Consider the following 19810-nt stretch of genomic DNA (forward strand, 5'->3'; position numbering starts at 1 on the left):
CAAAGGGGGAGAAAGCAGATCGGCGCCGGCGGCGACTGCGCTGGTACGTGCGTGCTTCTATCTCTTCGATTCCTCTGTAGATACGTTTGAGAGGACGCGGTTCTCCGATTCATTCTGGAATCCGAATTCGGTGCAGATCTACCTACCTACCGATTTGAGTCTCTGGCCGATTCCTGCGCAGATAGATCCACAGGCCGACTCGGAGCGTGGGTGCTGTCTTCCGCCGGAGCATACACACACATAAATATGGGCCTGGAGATCGCCTGAGCTTCTACCGAACCACGTCGATTCCGCCGGACGCCATTTGCCAATGCACAGCCTGATGAACAGCTCGACGAAGGTCACCGGTGCCAACATGGAAACAGAGGCGCTAGCAAATCACATCAATCCCTTGCCAGTGCAGAGCTCGATGGAGGCCACCGATGTCGATATGGAAATAGAGGCGCTAGCAAATCACATCCGTCTCACACGAAGAGGAGAGGGGGGGAGTGCGAATGTGGGGAACAAGAAGACCAAGAAGAAGATTTTCCGCGTGCCGCGGGAGGAGCTGGATGACATACTTTCGTTCCAGCTGCCGCCCGCTTGGCCGTCTCTGGCTAAACGCCGTCCTTCTCTCGTCGGCGAGTTGGAGAAGATGAAGGACAGCTTTTTGGCCGAGCGGGAGAAGATGAGATTACAGTACCGGATCATGGGCTACGCCACGTATGAAGCAGAGGTCATCGATGATGATGAGGAGGAGGAAGACACATTGGTGGCGATTCCAGCGGTGGCTTCTTTTCACGGGGAGAAGGATGATGCGGCGGCGACATCTTTTCAGGTGGAGAAGGATGATGCAACTGCGACATCTTTTCATGGGGAGAAGGATGACGTAGCAGCTACATCTTCTCCTTGGATTATTCCACGGGGAAGAGGCCGAAGAAGATTTCGCCCGGGAGTCGTCAAGCAACCAAGCGGCGTTAAGAAAATAACTTAGGCCTAGTAGTTATCATTTTCTTTTGGTGTGTTTTAGTTTTAGTTGTTGGATTAGTTGGACGCAGTTTATGGTACTGTATTTTGTCATGTAGTATAACTTAGGCCTAGACTGTGCAGTGATGTGTACACTGATCTTAACTAATGTGCAATCCATGTATTAGGGTGATTGTTGCTGTGAGAGTTGGTTCTACACATTATACTTCTGGTCCTTGTACCAGCTCTTCCATTCTACTACCTCCGTTCCTAAATATAAGTCTTTTTATACATTTCAATGCAGACTACATAGGGAGCAAATTGATTGAATCTACATTCTAAAATATGTCTATATACATTCGTATGTAGTTCGTATTCAAATCTCTCAGAAGACTTATATTTAGGAACGGAGTGATACATGACATCATGCACCGACGGCCATCATCCTTGACATGCACATTGTGATCCCAAACATTGTAGTTCAATTTACATTGTAGGTCAGTGGTGTGTTCATCCTAATATTCTTCATTGCAGCACTCTGCCGACAAGTTGCTCATAGACAATCATGCTCCGGACAACTGCTACAAGGGCAAGGTCATGGCAGAAGGCAGAGCCTCCAAAAGGCATCAGGGAGGCCAATGAATGTTGGATCTACTTCCGATCTCCTGATGCCTTCCGCCAGCACATGACCATGATCCCAAGCGAAGCCGTTCTCAGGACGAACAACACTTTCTAGCATTGAGGTGGTGGTGAAGTGCGGCGAGCACGACCGATCCCTTGCAATGATTGAGGATGTGTAATGTTTACTCTGTCGGTCATGTATTACTCTGCCTATAACCGTATTTGTCATTATTATGTCGGTCCTAAATTATGTTCATTAATGTGGTATGCGTGTGTTATGACTATGGTTTAATCTATCTTTTTTAAAGTGCTTTAATCTATGTTCCTCACTGTTGATGTGTTGTTTGTTGTGCCTATGACTGTGTGTGTGATGATAACCTCACCACTCCAAGAAGAGGTTACCACACCGCATGTCTTGCCCATAACCAAACATGATCACATTGTATCTGGGGAGCATATGATTGCAATCAAACATCATGCTAGTGTTTCTGCTATAATGCAACTTAGGTTTTTGTGGGCAACCAAACAAAATGCAGAACATTGTTTAGAATCTGCATTAGCTTAGACGGGCTCAATCGAGCCATCGATGCAATCAGACCAAAATTGATGCAGGAACCAAAGACGCCCTTGAAGACTACTATAGTACATACGATAGAAACGCGACGACGAACACTGACGACAAAGAAGACTTACATAAAAAAGTCTCAATGAGCGGTGGTGGTCAATCTTAAAATATGAAATCAGTTTGGGGAAGGTATCACCTCCATGTATTTGTAGGCACAGTTTTGGCAGTTGTGCTATCTTTATTAAGTTCAGTCCATAGGGTTCATATGAGCAGCAATCGAATCTCACGAATTCAAGGCTTGGCATGTACCTCTATATAGATTCAAGGCATAATTACATATGGATAAGAGATCCAACTAAAAACGAAATATATCTATCTACTACTATTATATTACTTATAGAAGCACAAATTTAGTGAATCCGAACAGTCTCAGCTATTCAGCCGCATATATCCAACGTCCAACGACACTCCAATGGTGTATCCAACACATCACCACGATTTGAAAACAACATTCATTGTATTAACTGCAATTAACCTTGGAAACATCATTACTTGTATTGATTGCAATTAGTCTTGAAAACAACATTAATTGCAAAAATTACCTTATTAAATCATTTCATCTGATAATGATATATCAAAGATCTAATGATGGCTGAAAGCCTGCTCTTTCTCCTTTGAACTGAAGGAAATATGCCCTAGAGGCAATTATAAAGTTGTTATTTATATTTCCTTATATCATGATAAATGTTTATTATTCATGCTAGAATTTTATTAACCGGAAACTTAGTACATGTGCGAATACATAGACAAACAGAATGTCCCTAGTTTGCCTCTACTTGACTAGCTCGTTAATCAAAGATGGTTAAGTTTCCTAGCCATGGACATGTGTTGTCATTTGATGAACTGATGACATCATTAGAGAATGATGTGATGGACAAGACCCATCCGTTAGCTTAGCACTATGATCGTTTAGTTTATTGCTATTGCTTTCTTCATGACTTATACATGTTCCTATGACTATGAGATTATGCAACTCCCGAATACCGAAGGAACACTTAGTGTGCTATCAAACATCACAACGTAACTGGGTGATTATAAAGATGCTCTACAGGTGTCTCCGATGGTGTTTGTTGAGTTGGCATAGATCGAGATTAGGATTTGTCACTCCGTGTATCGGAGAGGTATCTCTAGGCCCTCTCGGTAATGCACATCACTATGAGCCTTGCAAGCAATGTGACTAATGAGTTAGTTACGGGATGATGCATTACGGAGCGAGTAAAGAGACTTGCTGGTAACGAGATTGAACTAGGTATGATGATACCGACGATCGAATCTCGGGCAAGTAACATACCGATGACAAAGGGAATGGCGTATGTTGTTATGCGGTTTGACTGATAAAGATCTTCGTAGAATATGTAGGAGCTGATACGTCTCCGTCGTATCTATAGTTTTTTATTGTTCCATGCCAATATTATACAACTTTCATATACTTTTGGCAACTTTTTATACTATTTTTGGGACTGACATATTGATTCAGTGCCCAGTGCCAGTTCCTGTTTGTTGCATGTTTTTTGTTTCGCAGAAAATCCATATCAAATGGAGTCCAAATGGGATAAAAACTTACGAAGATTTTTTTGGAATATATGTGATTTTTGGGAAGAAGAATCAACGCGAGACGATGCCCGAGGGGGCCACGAGGCAGGGGGCGCGCCCCTGACCCTCGTGGCCACCCCGTAAGGCGGTTGGTACCCTTCTTTCGCCGCAAGAAAGCCAATATCCAGATAGAAATCGTGTTAAAATTTCAGCCCAATCGAAGTTACGGATCTCCGGAAATATAAGAAACGGTGAAAGGCCAGAATCTAAAACGCAGAAAACAGAGAGAGACGGAGAGACAGATCCAATCTTGAAGGGGCTCTCGCCCCTCCCATGCCATGGAAGCCAAGGACCAGAGGGGAAACCCTTCTTCCATGTAGGGAGAAGGTCAAGGAAGAAGAAGAAGGGGGCTCTCTCTCGCCCTCTCTCCCGGTGGCGCCGGAATGCCGCCGGGGCCATCATCGTGTGACGGTGATCTACACCAACACCTCCATCATCTTCACCAACATCTTCATCACCTTCCCCCATCTATCTACAGCGGTCCACTCTCCCGCAACCCGCTGTACCCTCTACTTGAACATGGTGCTTTATGCTTCATATTATTATCCAATGATGTGTTGCCATCCTATGATGTCTGAGTAGATTTTCGTTGTCCTATCGGTAATTGGTGAATTGCTATGATTGGTTTAATTTGCTTGTGGTTATGTTTCTATCCTTTGGCACCCGTCATATGAGCACGCGCGTGGATCACACCATAGGGTTAGTTGTATGTTGATAGGATTATGTATTGGAGGGCAAGAGTGATAGAAGCTACAACCTAGCATAGAAATTGATGCATACGGGATTGAAGGGGGACCAATATATCTTAATGCTATGGTTGGATTTTACCTTAATGAACGTTAGTAGTTGCGGATGCTTGCTAATAGTTTCAATCATAAGTGCATAGAATTTCAAGTCAGGGGTGACATGCTAGCAGTGGCCTGATACGTCTCCAACGTATCTATAATTTTTGATTGCTCCATGCTATATTATCTACTGTTTTGGACATTATTGGGCTTTATTATCCACTTTTATATTATTTTTGGAACTAACCTATTAACCGGAGGCCCAGCCCAGAATTGCTGTTTTTTTTTGCCTATTTTAGGGTTTCGAAGAAAAGGAATATCAAACGGAGTCCAAACGGAATGAAACCTTCGGGAACGTGATTTTTGGAACGAACAAGATCCAGGAGACTTGGACCCTACGTCAAGCAACCAATAGGGAGGCCACGAGGTAGGGGGCGCGCCTACCCCCCAGGCGCGCCCTCGACCCTCGTGGGCCCCCTGTTGCTCCACCGACGTACTTCTTCCTCCTATATATACCTACGTACCCCCAAACGATCAGATATGGAGCCAAAACCCTAATTCCACCGCCATAACTTTCTATATCCATGAGATCCCATCTTGGGGCTTGTTCCGTAGCTCCGCTGGAGGGGCATCGATCACGGAGGGCTTCTACATCAACACCATAGCCCTTCCGATGAAGTGTGAGTAGTTTACCTCAGACCTTCGGGTCCATAGTTATTAGCTAGATGGCTTCTTCTCTCCTTTTGGATCTCAATACAAAGTTCTTCCCCTCTCTTGTGGAGATCTATTCGATGTAATCTTCTTTTGCGGTGTGTTTGTTGAGACCGATGAATTGTGGGTTTATGATCAAGTTTATCTATGAACAATATTTGAATCTTCTCTGAATTTTTTAATGTATGATTGGTTATCTTTGCAAGTCTCTTTGAATTATCAGTTTGGTTTGGCCTAGTAGATTGATCTTTCTTGCAATGGGAGAAGTGCTTAGCTTTGGGTTCAATCTTGTGGTGTCCTTTCCCAGTGACAGTAGGGGCAGCAAGGCACGTATTGTATTGTTGCCATCGAGGATAGCAAGATGGGTTTTTATCATATTGCATGAATTTATCCCTCTACATCATGTCATCTTGCTTAAGGCGTTACTCTGTTCTTATGAACTTAATACTCTAGATGCATGCTGGATAGCGGTCGATGTGTGGAGTAATAGTAGTAGATGCAGGCAGGAGTCGGTCTACTTGTCTTGGACGTGATGCCTATATACATGATCATACCTAGATATTCTCATAACTATGCTAAATTCTGTCAATTGCTCAACAGTAATTTGTTCACCCACCGTAAAATACTTATGCTCTTGAGAGAAGCCACTAGTGAAACCTATGGCCCCCATGTCTATCTTCATCATATTAATCTTTCAATACTTAGTTATTTTCATTGCCTTTTATTTTACTTTGCATCTTTATCATAAAATACCAAAATATTATCTTATCACATCTATCAGATCTCACTCTCGTAAGTGACCGTGTAGGGATTGACAACCCCTTATCGCGTTGGTTGCGAGGATTTATTTGTTTTGTGCAGGTGCGAGGGACTCGCGTGTAGCCTCCTACTGGATTCATACATTGGTTCTCAAAAACCGAGGGAAATACTTACGCTACTTTGCTGCATCACCCTTTCCTTTTCAAGGGAAAACCAACGCAGTGCTCAAGAGGAAGCAAGAAGGATTTCTGGCGCCATTGCCGGGGAGGTTCGCGCAAGTCAAGATTTGACTCCCGACAATGAGCCATTTCTGGCGCAGTTGCCGGGGAGGTCTACGCAAAAGTCAACATACCAAGTACCCATCACAAACCCTTACCTCCCGCATTACATTATTTGCCATTTGCCTCTCCTTTTCCTCTCCCCCACTTCACCCTTGCCGTTTTATTCGCCCTCTCTCTCTGTCCTCCTTCTCTTTCCCTATTTACCTCTTCTTTTGTTTGCCTTCTCCCCGTATGTATCCTTGTTTGTGGTTCCATGTGCCTTCTATTTGCTTGCATCTTTGCTTGCTAAAAATCTATTGATATGGATCCACTTAAAGTGTTCTACTTAGATCATTTTCGATCCTTATGCGCTCGTGCTGATACCCCAACTAGCCTAGTTGATGGGAAATCATTAGATGAGCATGCTCATTTTTTGCGTCACCATTTGTCTGAAAAAGGGAGACTCTTATGGAATCAAATAAACAGATTGCTGTGTTATGCTTGGAATCTTTGTGAAATTTGTGATTTTACTTGTTGCTCTAAGAACCCTAAAAAACACCTCCCCTGCCTATGTGAGTTTAATGATATTGAAATCTTATCTTCTTATGCAAAGGGTTTTTATAGTTACTACGATATCGAACGAATTGAAGAATTTGTTGCTTTTAAGGGTGCTTATGAAGTTGCTTCTTTGATTGAAAAATATGATATTACTCTCTACGAATCTGAAAATTTTGACATACTTAAATATTGCTATGAAAACTATGCTCATAATGTCTATGCCAAAGAATTTATTGAAAGAATGACCGTTACTTCGGAAGAAAATAATGGTATGCATGAATCTATAGATAATTATGATTCCGATGATTTGATTGAAATATCCCTTGATGAACATGATGCTTGCTATTCTTGTGGCCATGATGCCAATATTTATGAAGATGAATTTGCTATAGCTCCTTATGCTAAACATGAGATCGTTGCTATTGCACCCATATTTAATAGTTCCTTCGATGAAAAGCATGATTGTAATGTTGTTATTATAAATTCTCTTAATGTCAATTGTGTTAACGATATGCAAAACCCTAAGCTTGGGGATGCTAGTTTTGCTATGACTACTATTTTTTGCAATGATCACGATTGGGGTGATTCTTCTTTTGATCTTGAAAATTTATTTAAGCCCCATGATGAATATGAGATTGATAATAGTGTTTGCAATATTATTGAAAGTGGGTTTGGAAGAGTGTCAACTTTAGATCCCACATATTTGGAGAATGTTCAATCTTATGAAGTTTTTGATAAAAGTGGGTTTGCAGAGGTCATGACTTTAGTTAATGCTAATCCCACTATTTTGGAAGAGTGTCAACTTTGCATACATGTGGATCTTGTTAAGATTATGTTTTGTGATATCTATATTGTTGAATTTGCTTATGATCCTACATGTAATTATTATGAGAGAGGAAAATATGGTTGTAGAAATTTTCATGTTACTAGATTACCTCTCATTAGGTTGAGATTGCTATTGTTTATTTCCGCTTTCTTGCATATGCTAGTTTTTGCTTTCCTTGATAATTTGTTTGCCTATAAGATGCCTATGCATAGGAAGTATGTTAGACTTAGATGTGTTTGTCACGTGTTCTATGATTCTCTCTTTGTGCTTCAATTCCTGTCTTTCATGTGAGCATCATTGAAATATTATGCCTAGCTAGGGGCGTTAAACAATATCGCTTGTTGGGAGGCAACCCAAATTTATTTTTATTACTTGCTTTTTGCTCCTGTTTAGTAATAAATAGTTTATCTAGCCTCTGTTTTGGTTGTGTTTTTTGTGTTTAATTAGTGTTTGTGCCAAGTAGAACCATTGGGAAGACTGAAGGAAATATGCCCTAGAGGCAATAATAATGTTATTATTTTATTTCCTTATATCATGATAAATGTTTATTATTCATGCTAGAATTGTATTATCCGGAAACATAATACTTGTGTGAATACGTAGACAAACTAAACGTCACTAGTATGCCTCTACTTGACTAGCTCGTTAATCAAAGATGATTATGTTTCCTAACCATAGACATGTGTTGTCATCTGATCAATGGGATCACATTATTAGAAGAATGATGTGATTGACATGACCCATTCCATTAGCTTAACACCCGATCGTTTAGTATGTTGCTATTGCTTTCTTCATGACTTATACATGTTCCTATGACTATGAGATTATGCAACTCCCGTTTGCCGGAGGAACACTTTGTGTGCTACCAAACGTCACAACGTAACTGGGTGATTATAAAGGAGCTCTACAGGTGTCTCCAAAGGTAAATGTTGGGTTGGCGTATTTCGAGATTAGGATTTGTCACTCCGATTGTCGGAGAGGTATCTCTGGGCCCTCTCGGTAATGCACATCACATAAGCCTTGCAAGCATTGCAACTAATGAGTTGGTTGCGAGATGATGTATTACGAAACAAGTAAAGAGACTTGCCGGTAACGAGATTGAACTAGGTATTGAGATACCGATGATCGAATCTCGGGCAAGTAACATACCAATGACAAAGGGAACAACGTATGTTGTTATGCGGTCTGACCGATAAAGATCTTCGTAGAATATGTGGGAGCCAATATGAGCATCCAGGTTCCGCTATTGGTTATTGACCGGAGACATGTCTCGGTCATGTCTACATTGTACTTGAACCCGTAGGGTCCGCACGCTTAAGGTTTCGATGATAGTGATATTATGAGTTTATGAGTTTTGATGTACCGAAGTTAGTTCGGAGTCCCGGATGTGATCACGGACATAACGAGGAGTCTCAAAATGGTCGAGACATAAAGATTGATATATTGGACGGCTATATTCGGACACCGGAAGTGTTCCGGGTGATTTCGGAGAAAACCGGAGAGCCGGAGGGTTACCGGAACCCTACCGGGAGTAGTAATGGGCCATATGGGCCTTAGTGGAGAGAGAGAAGGGCGCCAGGGTGGGCCGCGTGCCTCCTCCCCCCTTGGTCCGAATTGGACTAGGAGAGGGGGGGGGGCGCCCCCCTTTCCTTCTCCCTCCCCACTTCTTTCCCCCTCCTAGTAGGAGTCCTACTCCTACTAGGAGGAGGACTCCTCCTGGCGCGCCTATAGGGGCCGGCCGGCCTCCTCCCCTTGCTTCTTTATATACGGGGGCAGGGGGCACCCCTAGACACACAAGTTGATCCACGTGATCATTTTCTTAGCCGTGTGCGGTGCTCCCTTCCACCATAATCCTCGATAATATTGTAGCGGTGCTTAGGCGAAGCCCTGCGATGATAGAACATCAAGATCGTCACCACGCCGTCGTGCTGACGGAACTCTTCCCCGACGCTTTGCTGGATCGGAGTCCGGGGATCGTCATCGAGCTGAACGTGTGCTAAAACTCGGAGGTGCCATAGTTTCGGTGCTTGATCGGTCGGGCCATGAAGACGTACGACTACATCAACCGCGTTGTGGTGACGCTTCCGCTGTCGGTCTACAAGGGTACGTAGATCACACTCTCCCCTCGTTGCTATGCGTCACCATGATCTTGCGTGTGCATAGGAAAATTTTGAAATTACTACGTTCCCCAACAGTGGCATCCGAGCCTAGGTTTTATGTGTTGATGTTATATGCACGAGTAGAACACAAGTGAGTTGTGGGCGATAGAAGTCATACTGCTTACCAGCATGTCATACTTTGGTTCGGCGGTATTGTTGGACGAAGCGGCCCGGACCGACATTACTCGTACGCTTACGCGAGACCGGTTCTCCCGACGTGCTTTGCACAAAGGTGGCTAGCGGGTGTCAGTTTCTCCAACTTTAGTTGAACCGAGTGTGGCTACGCCCGGTCCTTGCAAAGGTTAAAACAACACCAACTTGACAAACTATCATTGTGGTTTTGATGCGTAGGTAAGATTGGTTCTTGCTTAAGCCCGTAGCAGCCACGTAAAACTTGCAACAACAAAGTAGAGGACGTCTAACTTGTTTTTGCAGGGCATGTTGTGATATGATATGGTCAAGACATGATGCTAAATTTATTGTATGAGATGATCATGTTTTGTAACCAAGTTATCGGCAACTGGCAGGAGCCATATGGTTGTCGCTTTATTGTATGCAATGCAACTGCGCTGTAATGCTTTACTTTATCACTAAACAATAGCGATAGTCGTGGAAGCATAAGATTGGCGAGACGAGAACGATGCTACGATGATGATCAAGGTGTCGCGCCGGTGACGATGGTGATCATGACGGTACTTCGGAGATGGAGATCACAAGTACAAGAAGATGATGACCATATCATATCACTTATATTGATTGCATGTGATGTTTATCTTTTATGCATCTTATCTTGCTTTGATTGACGGTAGCATTATAAGATGATCTCTCACTAATTATCAAGAAGTGTTCTCCCTAAGTATGCACCGTTGCGAAAGTTCTTCGTGCTGAGACACCACGTGATGATCGGGTGTGATAGGCTCTACGTTCAAATACAACGGGTGCAAAACAGTTGCACACGCGGAATACTCAGGTTATACTTGACGAGCCAAGCATATACATATATGGCCTCGGAACACGGAGACCGAAAGGTCGAGCGTGAATCATATAGTAGATATGATCAACATAGTGATGTTCACCAATGAAACTACTCCATCTCACGTGATGATCGGACATGGTTTAGTTGATTTGGATCACGTAATCACTTAGAGGATTAGAGGGATGTCTATCTAAGTGGGAGTTCTTTAATAATATGATTAATTGAACCTAAATTTATCATGAACTTAGTACCTGATAGTATCTTGCTTATTTATGTTTGATTGTAGATAGATGGCCCGTGCTATTGTTCCGTTGAATTTTAATGCGTTCCTTGAGAAAGCAAAGTTGAAAGATGATGGTAGCAATTACACGGACTGGGTCCGTAACTTGAGGATTATCCTCATTGCTGCATAGGAGAATTACGTCCTGGAAGCACCGCTGGGTGCCAGGCCTGCTGCTGGAGCAACACCAGATGTTATGAACGTCTGACAGAGGAAAGCTGATGACTACTCGATAGTTCAGTGTGCCATGCTTTACGGCTTAGAATCGGGACTTCAACGACGTTTTGAACGTCATGGAGCATATGAGATGTTCCAGGAGTTGAAGTTAATATTTCAAGCAAATGCCCGGATTGAGAGATATGAAGTCTCCAATAAGTTCTATAGCTGCAAGATGGAGGAGAACAGTTCTGTCATTGAGCATATACTCAAAATGTCTGGGTATAATAATCACTTGATTCAATTGGGAGTTAATCTTCCAGATGATTGCGTCATTGACAGAATTCTCCAATCACTGCCACCAAGCTACAAGAGCTTCGTGATGAACTATAATATGCAAGGGATGAATAAGACTATTCCCGAGCTCTTCGCAATGCTGAAAGCTGCGGAGGTAGAAATCAAGAAGGAGCATCAAGTGTTGATGGTCAACAAGACCACTAGTTTCAAGAAAAAGGGCAAAGGAAAGAAGAAGGGGAACTTCAAAAAGAACAGCAAGCAAGTTTCTACTCAAGAGAAGAAACCCAAACCTGGACCTAAGCCTGAAACTGAGTGCTTCTACTGCAAGCAGACTGGTCACTGGAAGCGTAACTGTCCCAAGTATTTGGCGGATAAGAAGGATGGCAAGGTGAACAAAGGTATATGTGATATACATGTTATTGATGTGTACCTTACTAATGCTCGCAGTAGCACCTGGGTATTTGATACTGGTTCTGTTGCTAATATTTGCAACTCGAAACAGGGACTACAGATTAAGCGAAGATTGGCTAAGGACGAGGTGACGATGCACGTGGGAAATGGTTCCAAGTCTATGTGATCGCGGTCGGCACGCTACCTCTACATCTACCTTCGGGATTAGTATTAGACCTAAATAATTGTTATTTGGTGCCAGCATTAAGCATGAACATTATATCTGGATCTTGTTTGATGCGAAATAGTTATTCATTTAAATCAGAGAATAATGGTTGTTCTATTTATATGAGTAATATCTTTTATGGTCATGCACCCTTAAAGAGTGGTCTATTCTTATTGAATCTCGATAGTAGTGACACACATATTCATAATGTTGAAGCCAAAAGATGCAAAGTTGATAATGATAGTGCAACTTATTTGTGGCATTGCCGTTTGGGTCATATCGGTGTAAAGCGCATGAAGAAACTCCATACTGATGGGCTTTTGGAACCACTTGATTATGAATCACTTGGTACTTGCGAACCATGCCTTATGGGTAAGATGACAAAAACACCATTCTCCGGTACTATGGAGAGAGCAACAGATTTGTTGGAAATCATACATATAGATGTATGTGGTCCGATGAATGTTGAGGCTCGTGGCGGATATCGTTATTTTCTCACCTTCACAGATGACTTAAGCAGATATGGGTATATCTACTTAATGAAACATAAGTCTGAAACATTTGAAAAGTTCAAAGAATTTCAGAGTGAAGTTGAAAATCATCGTAACAAGAAAATAAAATTCCTACGATCTGATCATGGAGGAGAATATTTGAGTTACGAGTTTGGTGTACATTTGAAACAATGCGGAATAGTTTCGCAACTCACGCCACCCGGAACACCACAACGTAATGGTGTGTCCGAACGTCGTAATCGTACTTTACTAGATATGGTGCGATCTATGATGTCTCTTACTGATTTACCGCTATCATTTTTGGGGTTATCCTCTAGAGACGACCGCATTCACGTTAAATAGGGCACCATCAAAATCCGTTGAGACGACGCCTTATGAACTGTGGTTTGGCAAGAAACCAAAGTTGTCGTTTCTAAAAGTTTGGGGTTGCGATGCTTATGTGAAAAAGCTTCAACCTGATAAGCTCGAACCCAAATCGGAGAAATGTGTCTTCATAGTATATCCAAAGGAAACTATTGGATACACCTTCTATCACAGATCCGAAGGAAAAACCTTTGTTGCTAAATTTGGAAACTTTCTAGAGAAGGGGTTTCTCTCGAAAGAAGTGAGTGGGAGGAAAGTAGAACTTGATGAGGTAACTGTACCTGCTCCCTTATTGGAAAGTAGTACATCACAGAAACCAGTTTCTGTGGCACCTACACCAATAAGTGAGGAAGCTAATGATGATGACCATGAAGCTTCAGAACAAGATACTACTGAACCTCGTAGATCAACCAGAGTAAGATCCGCACCAGAATGGTACGGTAATCCTGTTCTGTAAGTCATGCTACTAGATCATGATGAACCTACGAACTATGGAGAAGCGATGATGAGCCCAGATTCCGCAAAATGGCTTGAAGCCATGAAATCTGAGATGGGATCCATGTATGAGAACAAAGTATGGACTTTGATTGACTTGCCCAATGATCGGCAAGCAATTGAGAATAAATGGATCTTTAAGAAGAAGACTGACGCTGACGGTAATGTTACTATCTACAAAGCTTGACTTGTCGCAAAAGGTTTTCGACAAGTTCAAGGGATTGACTACGATGAGACCTTCTCACCCGTAGCGATGCTTAAGTCTGTCCGAATCATGTTAGCAATTGCCGCATTTTATGATTATGAAATTTGGCAGATGGATGTCAAAACTGCATTCCTGAATGGATTTCTGCAAGAAGAGTTGTATATGATGCAACCGGAAGGTTTTGTCGATCCAAAGGGAGCTAACAAAGTGTGCAAGCTCCAGCGATCCATTTATGGACTGGTGCAAGCCTCTCGGAGTTGGAATAAACGCTTTGATAGTGTGATCAAAGCATTTGGTTTTGTACAGACTTTTGGAGAAGCCTGTATTTACAAGAAAGTGAGTGGGAGCTCTGTAGCATTTCTGATATTATATGTAGATGGCATATTGCTAATCGGAAATGATATAGAATTTCTGGATAGCATAGGGATACTTGAATAAGAGTTTTTCAATGAAAGACCTTGGTGAAGCTGCTTACATATTGGGCATTAAGATCTATAGAGATAGATCAAGACGCTTAATTGGACTTTCACAAAGCACATACCTTGACAAAGTTTTGAAGAAGTTCAAAATGGATCAAGCAAAGAAAGGATTCTTGCCTGTGTTACAAGGTGTGAAATTGAGTAAGACTCAATCCCCGACCAATGCAGAAGATAGAGATAAAATGAAAGATGTTCCCTATGCTTCAGCCATAGGCTCTATCATGTATGCAATGCTGTATACCAGACCTGATGTGTGTCTTGCTATAAGTCTAGCAGGGAGGTACCAAAGTAATCCAGGAGTGGATCACTGGACAGCGGTCAAGAACATCCTGAAATACCTGAAAAGGACTAAGGATATGTTTCTCATATATGGAGGTGACAAAGAGATCATCGTAAATGGTTACGTTGATGCAAGCTTTGACACTGATCCGGACGATTCTAAATCGCAAACCGGATACGTGTTTACATTAAACGGTGGAGCTGTCAGTTGGTGCAGTTCTAAACAAAGCATTGTGGCGGGATCTACATGTGAAGCAGAGTACATAGCTGCTTCGGAAGCAGCAAACGAAGGAGTCTGGATGAAGGAGTTCATATCCGATCTAGGTGTCATACCTAGTGCATCGGGTCCAATGAAAATCTTTTGTGACAATACTGGTGCAATTGCCTTGGCAAAGGAATCCAGATTTCACAAGAGAACCAAGCACATCAAGAGACGCTTCAATTCCATCCGGGATCTAGTCCAGGTGGGAGACATAGAGATTTGCAAGATACATACGGATCTGAATGTAGCAGACCCGTTGACTAAGCCTCTTCCACGAGCAAAACATGATCAACACCAAAGCTCCATGGGTGTTAGAATCATTACAGTGTAATCTAGATTATTGACTCTAGTGCAAGTGGGAGACTGAAGGAAATATGCCCTAGAGGCAATAACAATGTTATTATTTTATTTCCTTATATCATGATAAATGTTTATTATTCATGCTAGAATTGTATTATCCGGAAACATAATACTTGTGTGAATACATAGACAAACTAAACGTCACTAGTATGCCTCTACTTGACTAGCTCGTTAATCAAAGATGGTTATGTTTCCTAACCATAGACATGTGTTGTCATCTGATCAACGGGATCACATTATTAGAAGAATGATGTGATTGACATGACCCATTCCATTAGCTTAGCACCCGATCGTTTAGTATGTTGCTATTGCTTTCTTCATGACTTATACATGTTCCTATGACTATGAGATTATGCAACTCCCGTTTGCCGGAGGAACACTTTGTGTGCTACCAAACGTCACAACGTAACTGGGTGATTATAAAGGAGCTCTACAGGTGTCTCCAAAGGTAAATGTTGGGTTGGCGTATTTCGAGATTAGGATTTGTCACTCCGATTGTCGGAGAGGTATCTCTGGGCCCTCTCGGTAATGCACATCACATAAGCCTTGCAAGCATTGCAACTAATGAGTTGGCTGCGAGATGATGTATTATGAAACGAGTAAAGAGACTTGCCGGTAACGAGATTGAACTAGGTATTGAGATACCGACGATCGAATCTCGGGCAAGTAACATACTGATGACAAAGGGAACAACGTATGTTGTTATGCGGTCTGACCGATAAAGATCTTCGTAGAATATGTGGAAGCCAATATGAGCATCCAGGTTCCGCTATTGGTTATTGACCAGAGACATGTCTCGGTCATGTCTACATTGTTCTCGAACCCGTAGGGTCCGCACGCTTAAGGTTTCGATGACAGTTATATTATGAGTTTATGAGTTTTGATGTACCGAAGTTAGTTCGGAGTCCCGGATGTGATCACGGACATAACGAGGAGTCTCGAAATGGTCGAGACATAAAGATTGATATATTGGACGGCTATATTCGGACATCGGAAGTGTTCCGGGTGATTTCGGAGAAAACCGGAGAGCCGGAGGGTTACCGGAACCCTACCAGGAGTAGTAATGGGCCATATGGGCCTTAGTGGAGAGAGAGAAGGGCGCCAGGGTGGGCCGCGTGCCTCCTCCCCCCTTGGTCCGAATTGGACTAGGAGAGGGGGGGCGGCGCCCCCCTTTCCTTCTCCCTCCCCACTTCTTTCCCCCTCCTAGTAGGAGTCCTACTCCTACTAGGAGGAGGACTCCTCCTGGCGCGCCTATAGGGGCCGGCCGGCCTCCTCCCCTTGATCCTTTATATACGTCATAACGCCGTCGTGCTGACGGAACTCTTCCCCGGCGCTTTGCTGGATCGGAGTCCGGGGATCGTCATCGAGCTGAACGTGTGCTAAAACTCAGAGGTGCCGTAGTTTCGGTGCTTGATCGGTCGGGCCGTGAAGACGTACGACTACATCAACCGCGTTGTGCTAACGCTTCCGCTGTCGGTCTACAAGGGTACGTAGATCACACTCTCCCCTCGTTGCTATGCATCACCATGATCTTGCGTGTGCGTAGGAAATTTTTTAAATTACTACGTTCCCCAACAAAGACTTGGGGGAAGTGTTTTTAATCTTGCTGTAATTTACTCAAGGTATTGTGTTGTTCCGTAGGTAGCTAGCTTGTTAACTGTAGTTGTTCATAGCGACTTCACTTTGTTGCACATGCTATACCCTAGGGACTTTTCAAATGCGGACTTGCGTAGGCATTTTAACCTCTCCTCCAGTTCAATATGACACCCACCTAATGGTCTCGTGGACTACGCACCAATATTGTAAAAACTAAATACAAAAAGGAAAAGGAACCTCGGACCTAGGTCTGTGCTGGATTTTTGTTAATTGAAAAACAACTGGGTGGTTTGTTAGCTTGAATTAGTACACATATTTATCTGAAATGGTTACCAAAAATGTTATCACCATTCATCAGTGGTTCCATTGCACGCAACACTAAGAAGCAGAAATCTGTATTTAAATTTGAATTCTAAATTTAAACTAGATGACATGGTGAATTTCTAAATCCTGGTCAGAGTTGGCCCTGGGATGCAGCACAAGTTTTCTCAGGTTATGCGACCTGGCCTAAGCATTTAATCTGCAGCTGAACAATTAACTAATTCAAGATTCTCATTATTTTTCTAGTCTTCTCATGTTATCTGTTATGCTGAAATCTGGCTTCTGCATAACATTTTTTCCATAGAAATAATTCTAGATATTATTTCAGGTATGTAGAAATGGACCATTCCATCTTCGAGGAAATGTCTATGTGCATTATAAAGCCTTGGATTCAGTTCTTCTTGCCTACAACAGCATGAATGGTCGATATTTTGCTGGGAAGCACGTGATTACTTAATTTTATTCCTCAAGTACTGTGAGTTATGTGAGCAAAATTGCTAGAGTATTCTTGTGAATGCTTTCTTACATCTCATAGAATGCTTCACCTTAGATGCTGTTCCTGGTTCTTAAATAAGAAATATGTATCCATATGTTACTCTTGCATAAGCTTACCTTGAATTTTTTTCCTGCTCTTCAGATAACATGTGAGTTTGTTGCTTTGACGAAATGGAAGTCAGCGATCTGTGGTGAGTACATGAGGTCAAGATTCAAGGTATCTTAAGTTTACACTCTGTCACCTGAATTCTTTGTTTTATTTGACATGTATGAAGCATATTAACACCATTCATATTTGTGAGCACTATTTTAGTTTGAAAATGACTAAATGATTAGTACCATCTATGTGTTCTGTTTCATCTCTCTTGTTTAACAGACATGTTCACATGGAGTTGCTTGTAATTTCATTCATTGCTTTCGTAACCCTGGTGGAGATTATGAGTGGGCTGATTGGGACAATCCTCCACCTATATACTGGACTCGGAAGATGGTTGCTCTGTTTGGTCCCTCATATGATGCTGTTTTTGACAAGGCGAGTGATACCCCATATTTTGAACGGTTACACAGTTCAGATAGGAAGAGACTGAGAAGTTCTGATGACAGGTACATGTTCAATTATTTTAGTCATTTAATCTATACAGTTTTTATTATACTGAAGTCTAAAATGAGAGGATTCTGTAGGTATATTTCAAGTAGACATGGGGATGGAGATGCACATAAACGACACTCATCAAGAGTTTTTTCACATTCGAAGCAAGAGCAGAGCAACCATATCATGAAATATGGGCATACTCGACATAGAAGAGAACCATCTGCAACAAATGAGCAACGAGGTCAAGAGATTGAAGATGATATTGGCAGATACTGTTCGCCCATGGAAAATGAAAGAGTGTCCCAAGCACATAAGCATGAAGAGAAACATAGAGATGGCCATGGCGATGTAGCACGTGGATACAATGGTAAAATCAAGTCCAGGAAGCACAGATCTGAACAGCATGAAAGTCTGGAGTCTGGATGTTCTGATTGGCCTTCAGAATTTGCTGATGCTGGCACGAGAAGAAGTCCTTCAGGCAGCAAGTCCACCAATAGGTACAATAATCACAAAAGGAGCCGGAGGCAATCCTCGGATGTTCCCTATCTTGAAAGGGGCTACTCCGCTGCGGACAAATCATCAGGGAAAGCGCACATTGCCAAAAGTAGCTCGAGACATTATGTTGAAGATGCCTCTTATGGTGAGAAAGGTAGTAGAAGAGGCAAATCTGGAAAGCACAGTGATCATTGTGATGACCCTGATGATAGATGGCTAGCAACAAATAGTGATGTTGATTCAGATGCAGAAGCTCAATTCCCGAGGTCAAGCAGTGGAGTTGGTAAAGGTGGAAGGAATGATAATGCTACTCCAGATGAGGATGATCGTTATCAAAGGTCCAGCAGCAGGTCTGCTAGGTCAAGAGCAAAGGATGACAAGATGTTGGAAATATGAGCAATTTACCAAATGATTTTATTAGCAGAAATATTAGATAAAGCATGACTAATATAACAGTGACAAAACAAGCCATGCGATTTGACAAAGAGAAGGTAAACAGCATCTTCATATATGAACTATAACTGAACATATCTAGAGCAACCAGTATAACAAGTTGCATATATGAAATAGAGTCTAACATATGTAGCGAAAATAATAGAAGAAGAAACTGCAGCAGGACCTCTAACAGAAAGGAGAAGAACACGTATGGGACAACAGCAGCAGCAGAAGCGCTGGACTTGGGGTCGGTGTCCTCGCCTGCCATGTCATCGAGGAGGTCGGGGAAGAAGTCGTCGGAGTCCGTGATGAAGAAGCCAATAGTCGCGCGGAGCGCTCCCCAAAAACCTTATCACACTTCTTCCGTACAGGACTCAAAAGGTGCGGTTCCGGAGGCCTACTGTCCTGACCTGCGGTGCACACCGCAAGACGGGATGGGGAAGAACGTAGCAGCAGCGCAGTGATCGGAACTTTGTGGCGAGAGGAAGAGGAGCTTCTGTTGTGTCTCTCTAGAGAGGAGCGACCTCTCTTATATAGGCAGAGGATAAGGACGCGAAGAGGCTGTGGTGGGAGGTGAAGCAACGAAGGGAGACGAAGCGAACAGGCAGCGGCCGAAGAGGCACGCCTTTCGAATTCAGTGTCCACTACAGAAAATGTTTCAACTCCCACGTGACCTTTCGTATACCCGTCGTGCGTGGAAAAATTTAGACGACGGCTCGGCTCATTCCCGCAACCCGCGGCGCGGCGCGTCACG

General features: G+C 42.7%; 2 protein-coding genes across 4 annotated transcripts; both read left to right on the forward strand.

The window, feature by feature from the left end:
- Positions 1-1162, forward strand: LOC119303437. Of its 3 annotated transcripts, none has more exons than XM_037580564.1 (2): positions 1-43; positions 137-1162. In XM_037580564.1, the coding sequence occupies exon 2, from the start codon at positions 311-313 to the stop codon at positions 971-973; it is 663 nt and encodes a 220-aa protein (XP_037436461.1). In that variant the 5' UTR covers positions 1-43; positions 137-310; the 3' UTR covers positions 974-1162. The 3 variants fall into 3 exon arrangements, with proteins under 3 accessions (XP_037436461.1, XP_037436464.1, XP_037436463.1); XM_037580567.1 differs by having other exon boundaries at positions 8-43; positions 182-1162; XM_037580566.1 differs by having other exon boundaries at positions 10-47.
- A 16466-nt stretch (positions 1163-17628) lies between these two features.
- LOC119300169 (zinc finger CCCH domain-containing protein 16-like) lies at positions 17629-19017 on the forward strand. The gene is made up of 3 exons (XM_037577214.1): positions 17629-17751; positions 17911-18137; positions 18216-19017. Exons 1-3 carry the CDS (start codon positions 17629-17631, stop codon positions 19015-19017), a joined length of 1152 nt encoding a protein of 383 aa, XP_037433111.1.
- Positions 19018-19810: the final 793 nt, after the last annotated feature.

This window comes from Triticum dicoccoides, chromosome 5A, assembly GCF_002162155.2.
Source record: "Triticum dicoccoides isolate Atlit2015 ecotype Zavitan chromosome 5A, WEW_v2.0, whole genome shotgun sequence".
Taxonomy (NCBI): domain Eukaryota; kingdom Viridiplantae; phylum Streptophyta; class Magnoliopsida; order Poales; family Poaceae; genus Triticum; species Triticum dicoccoides.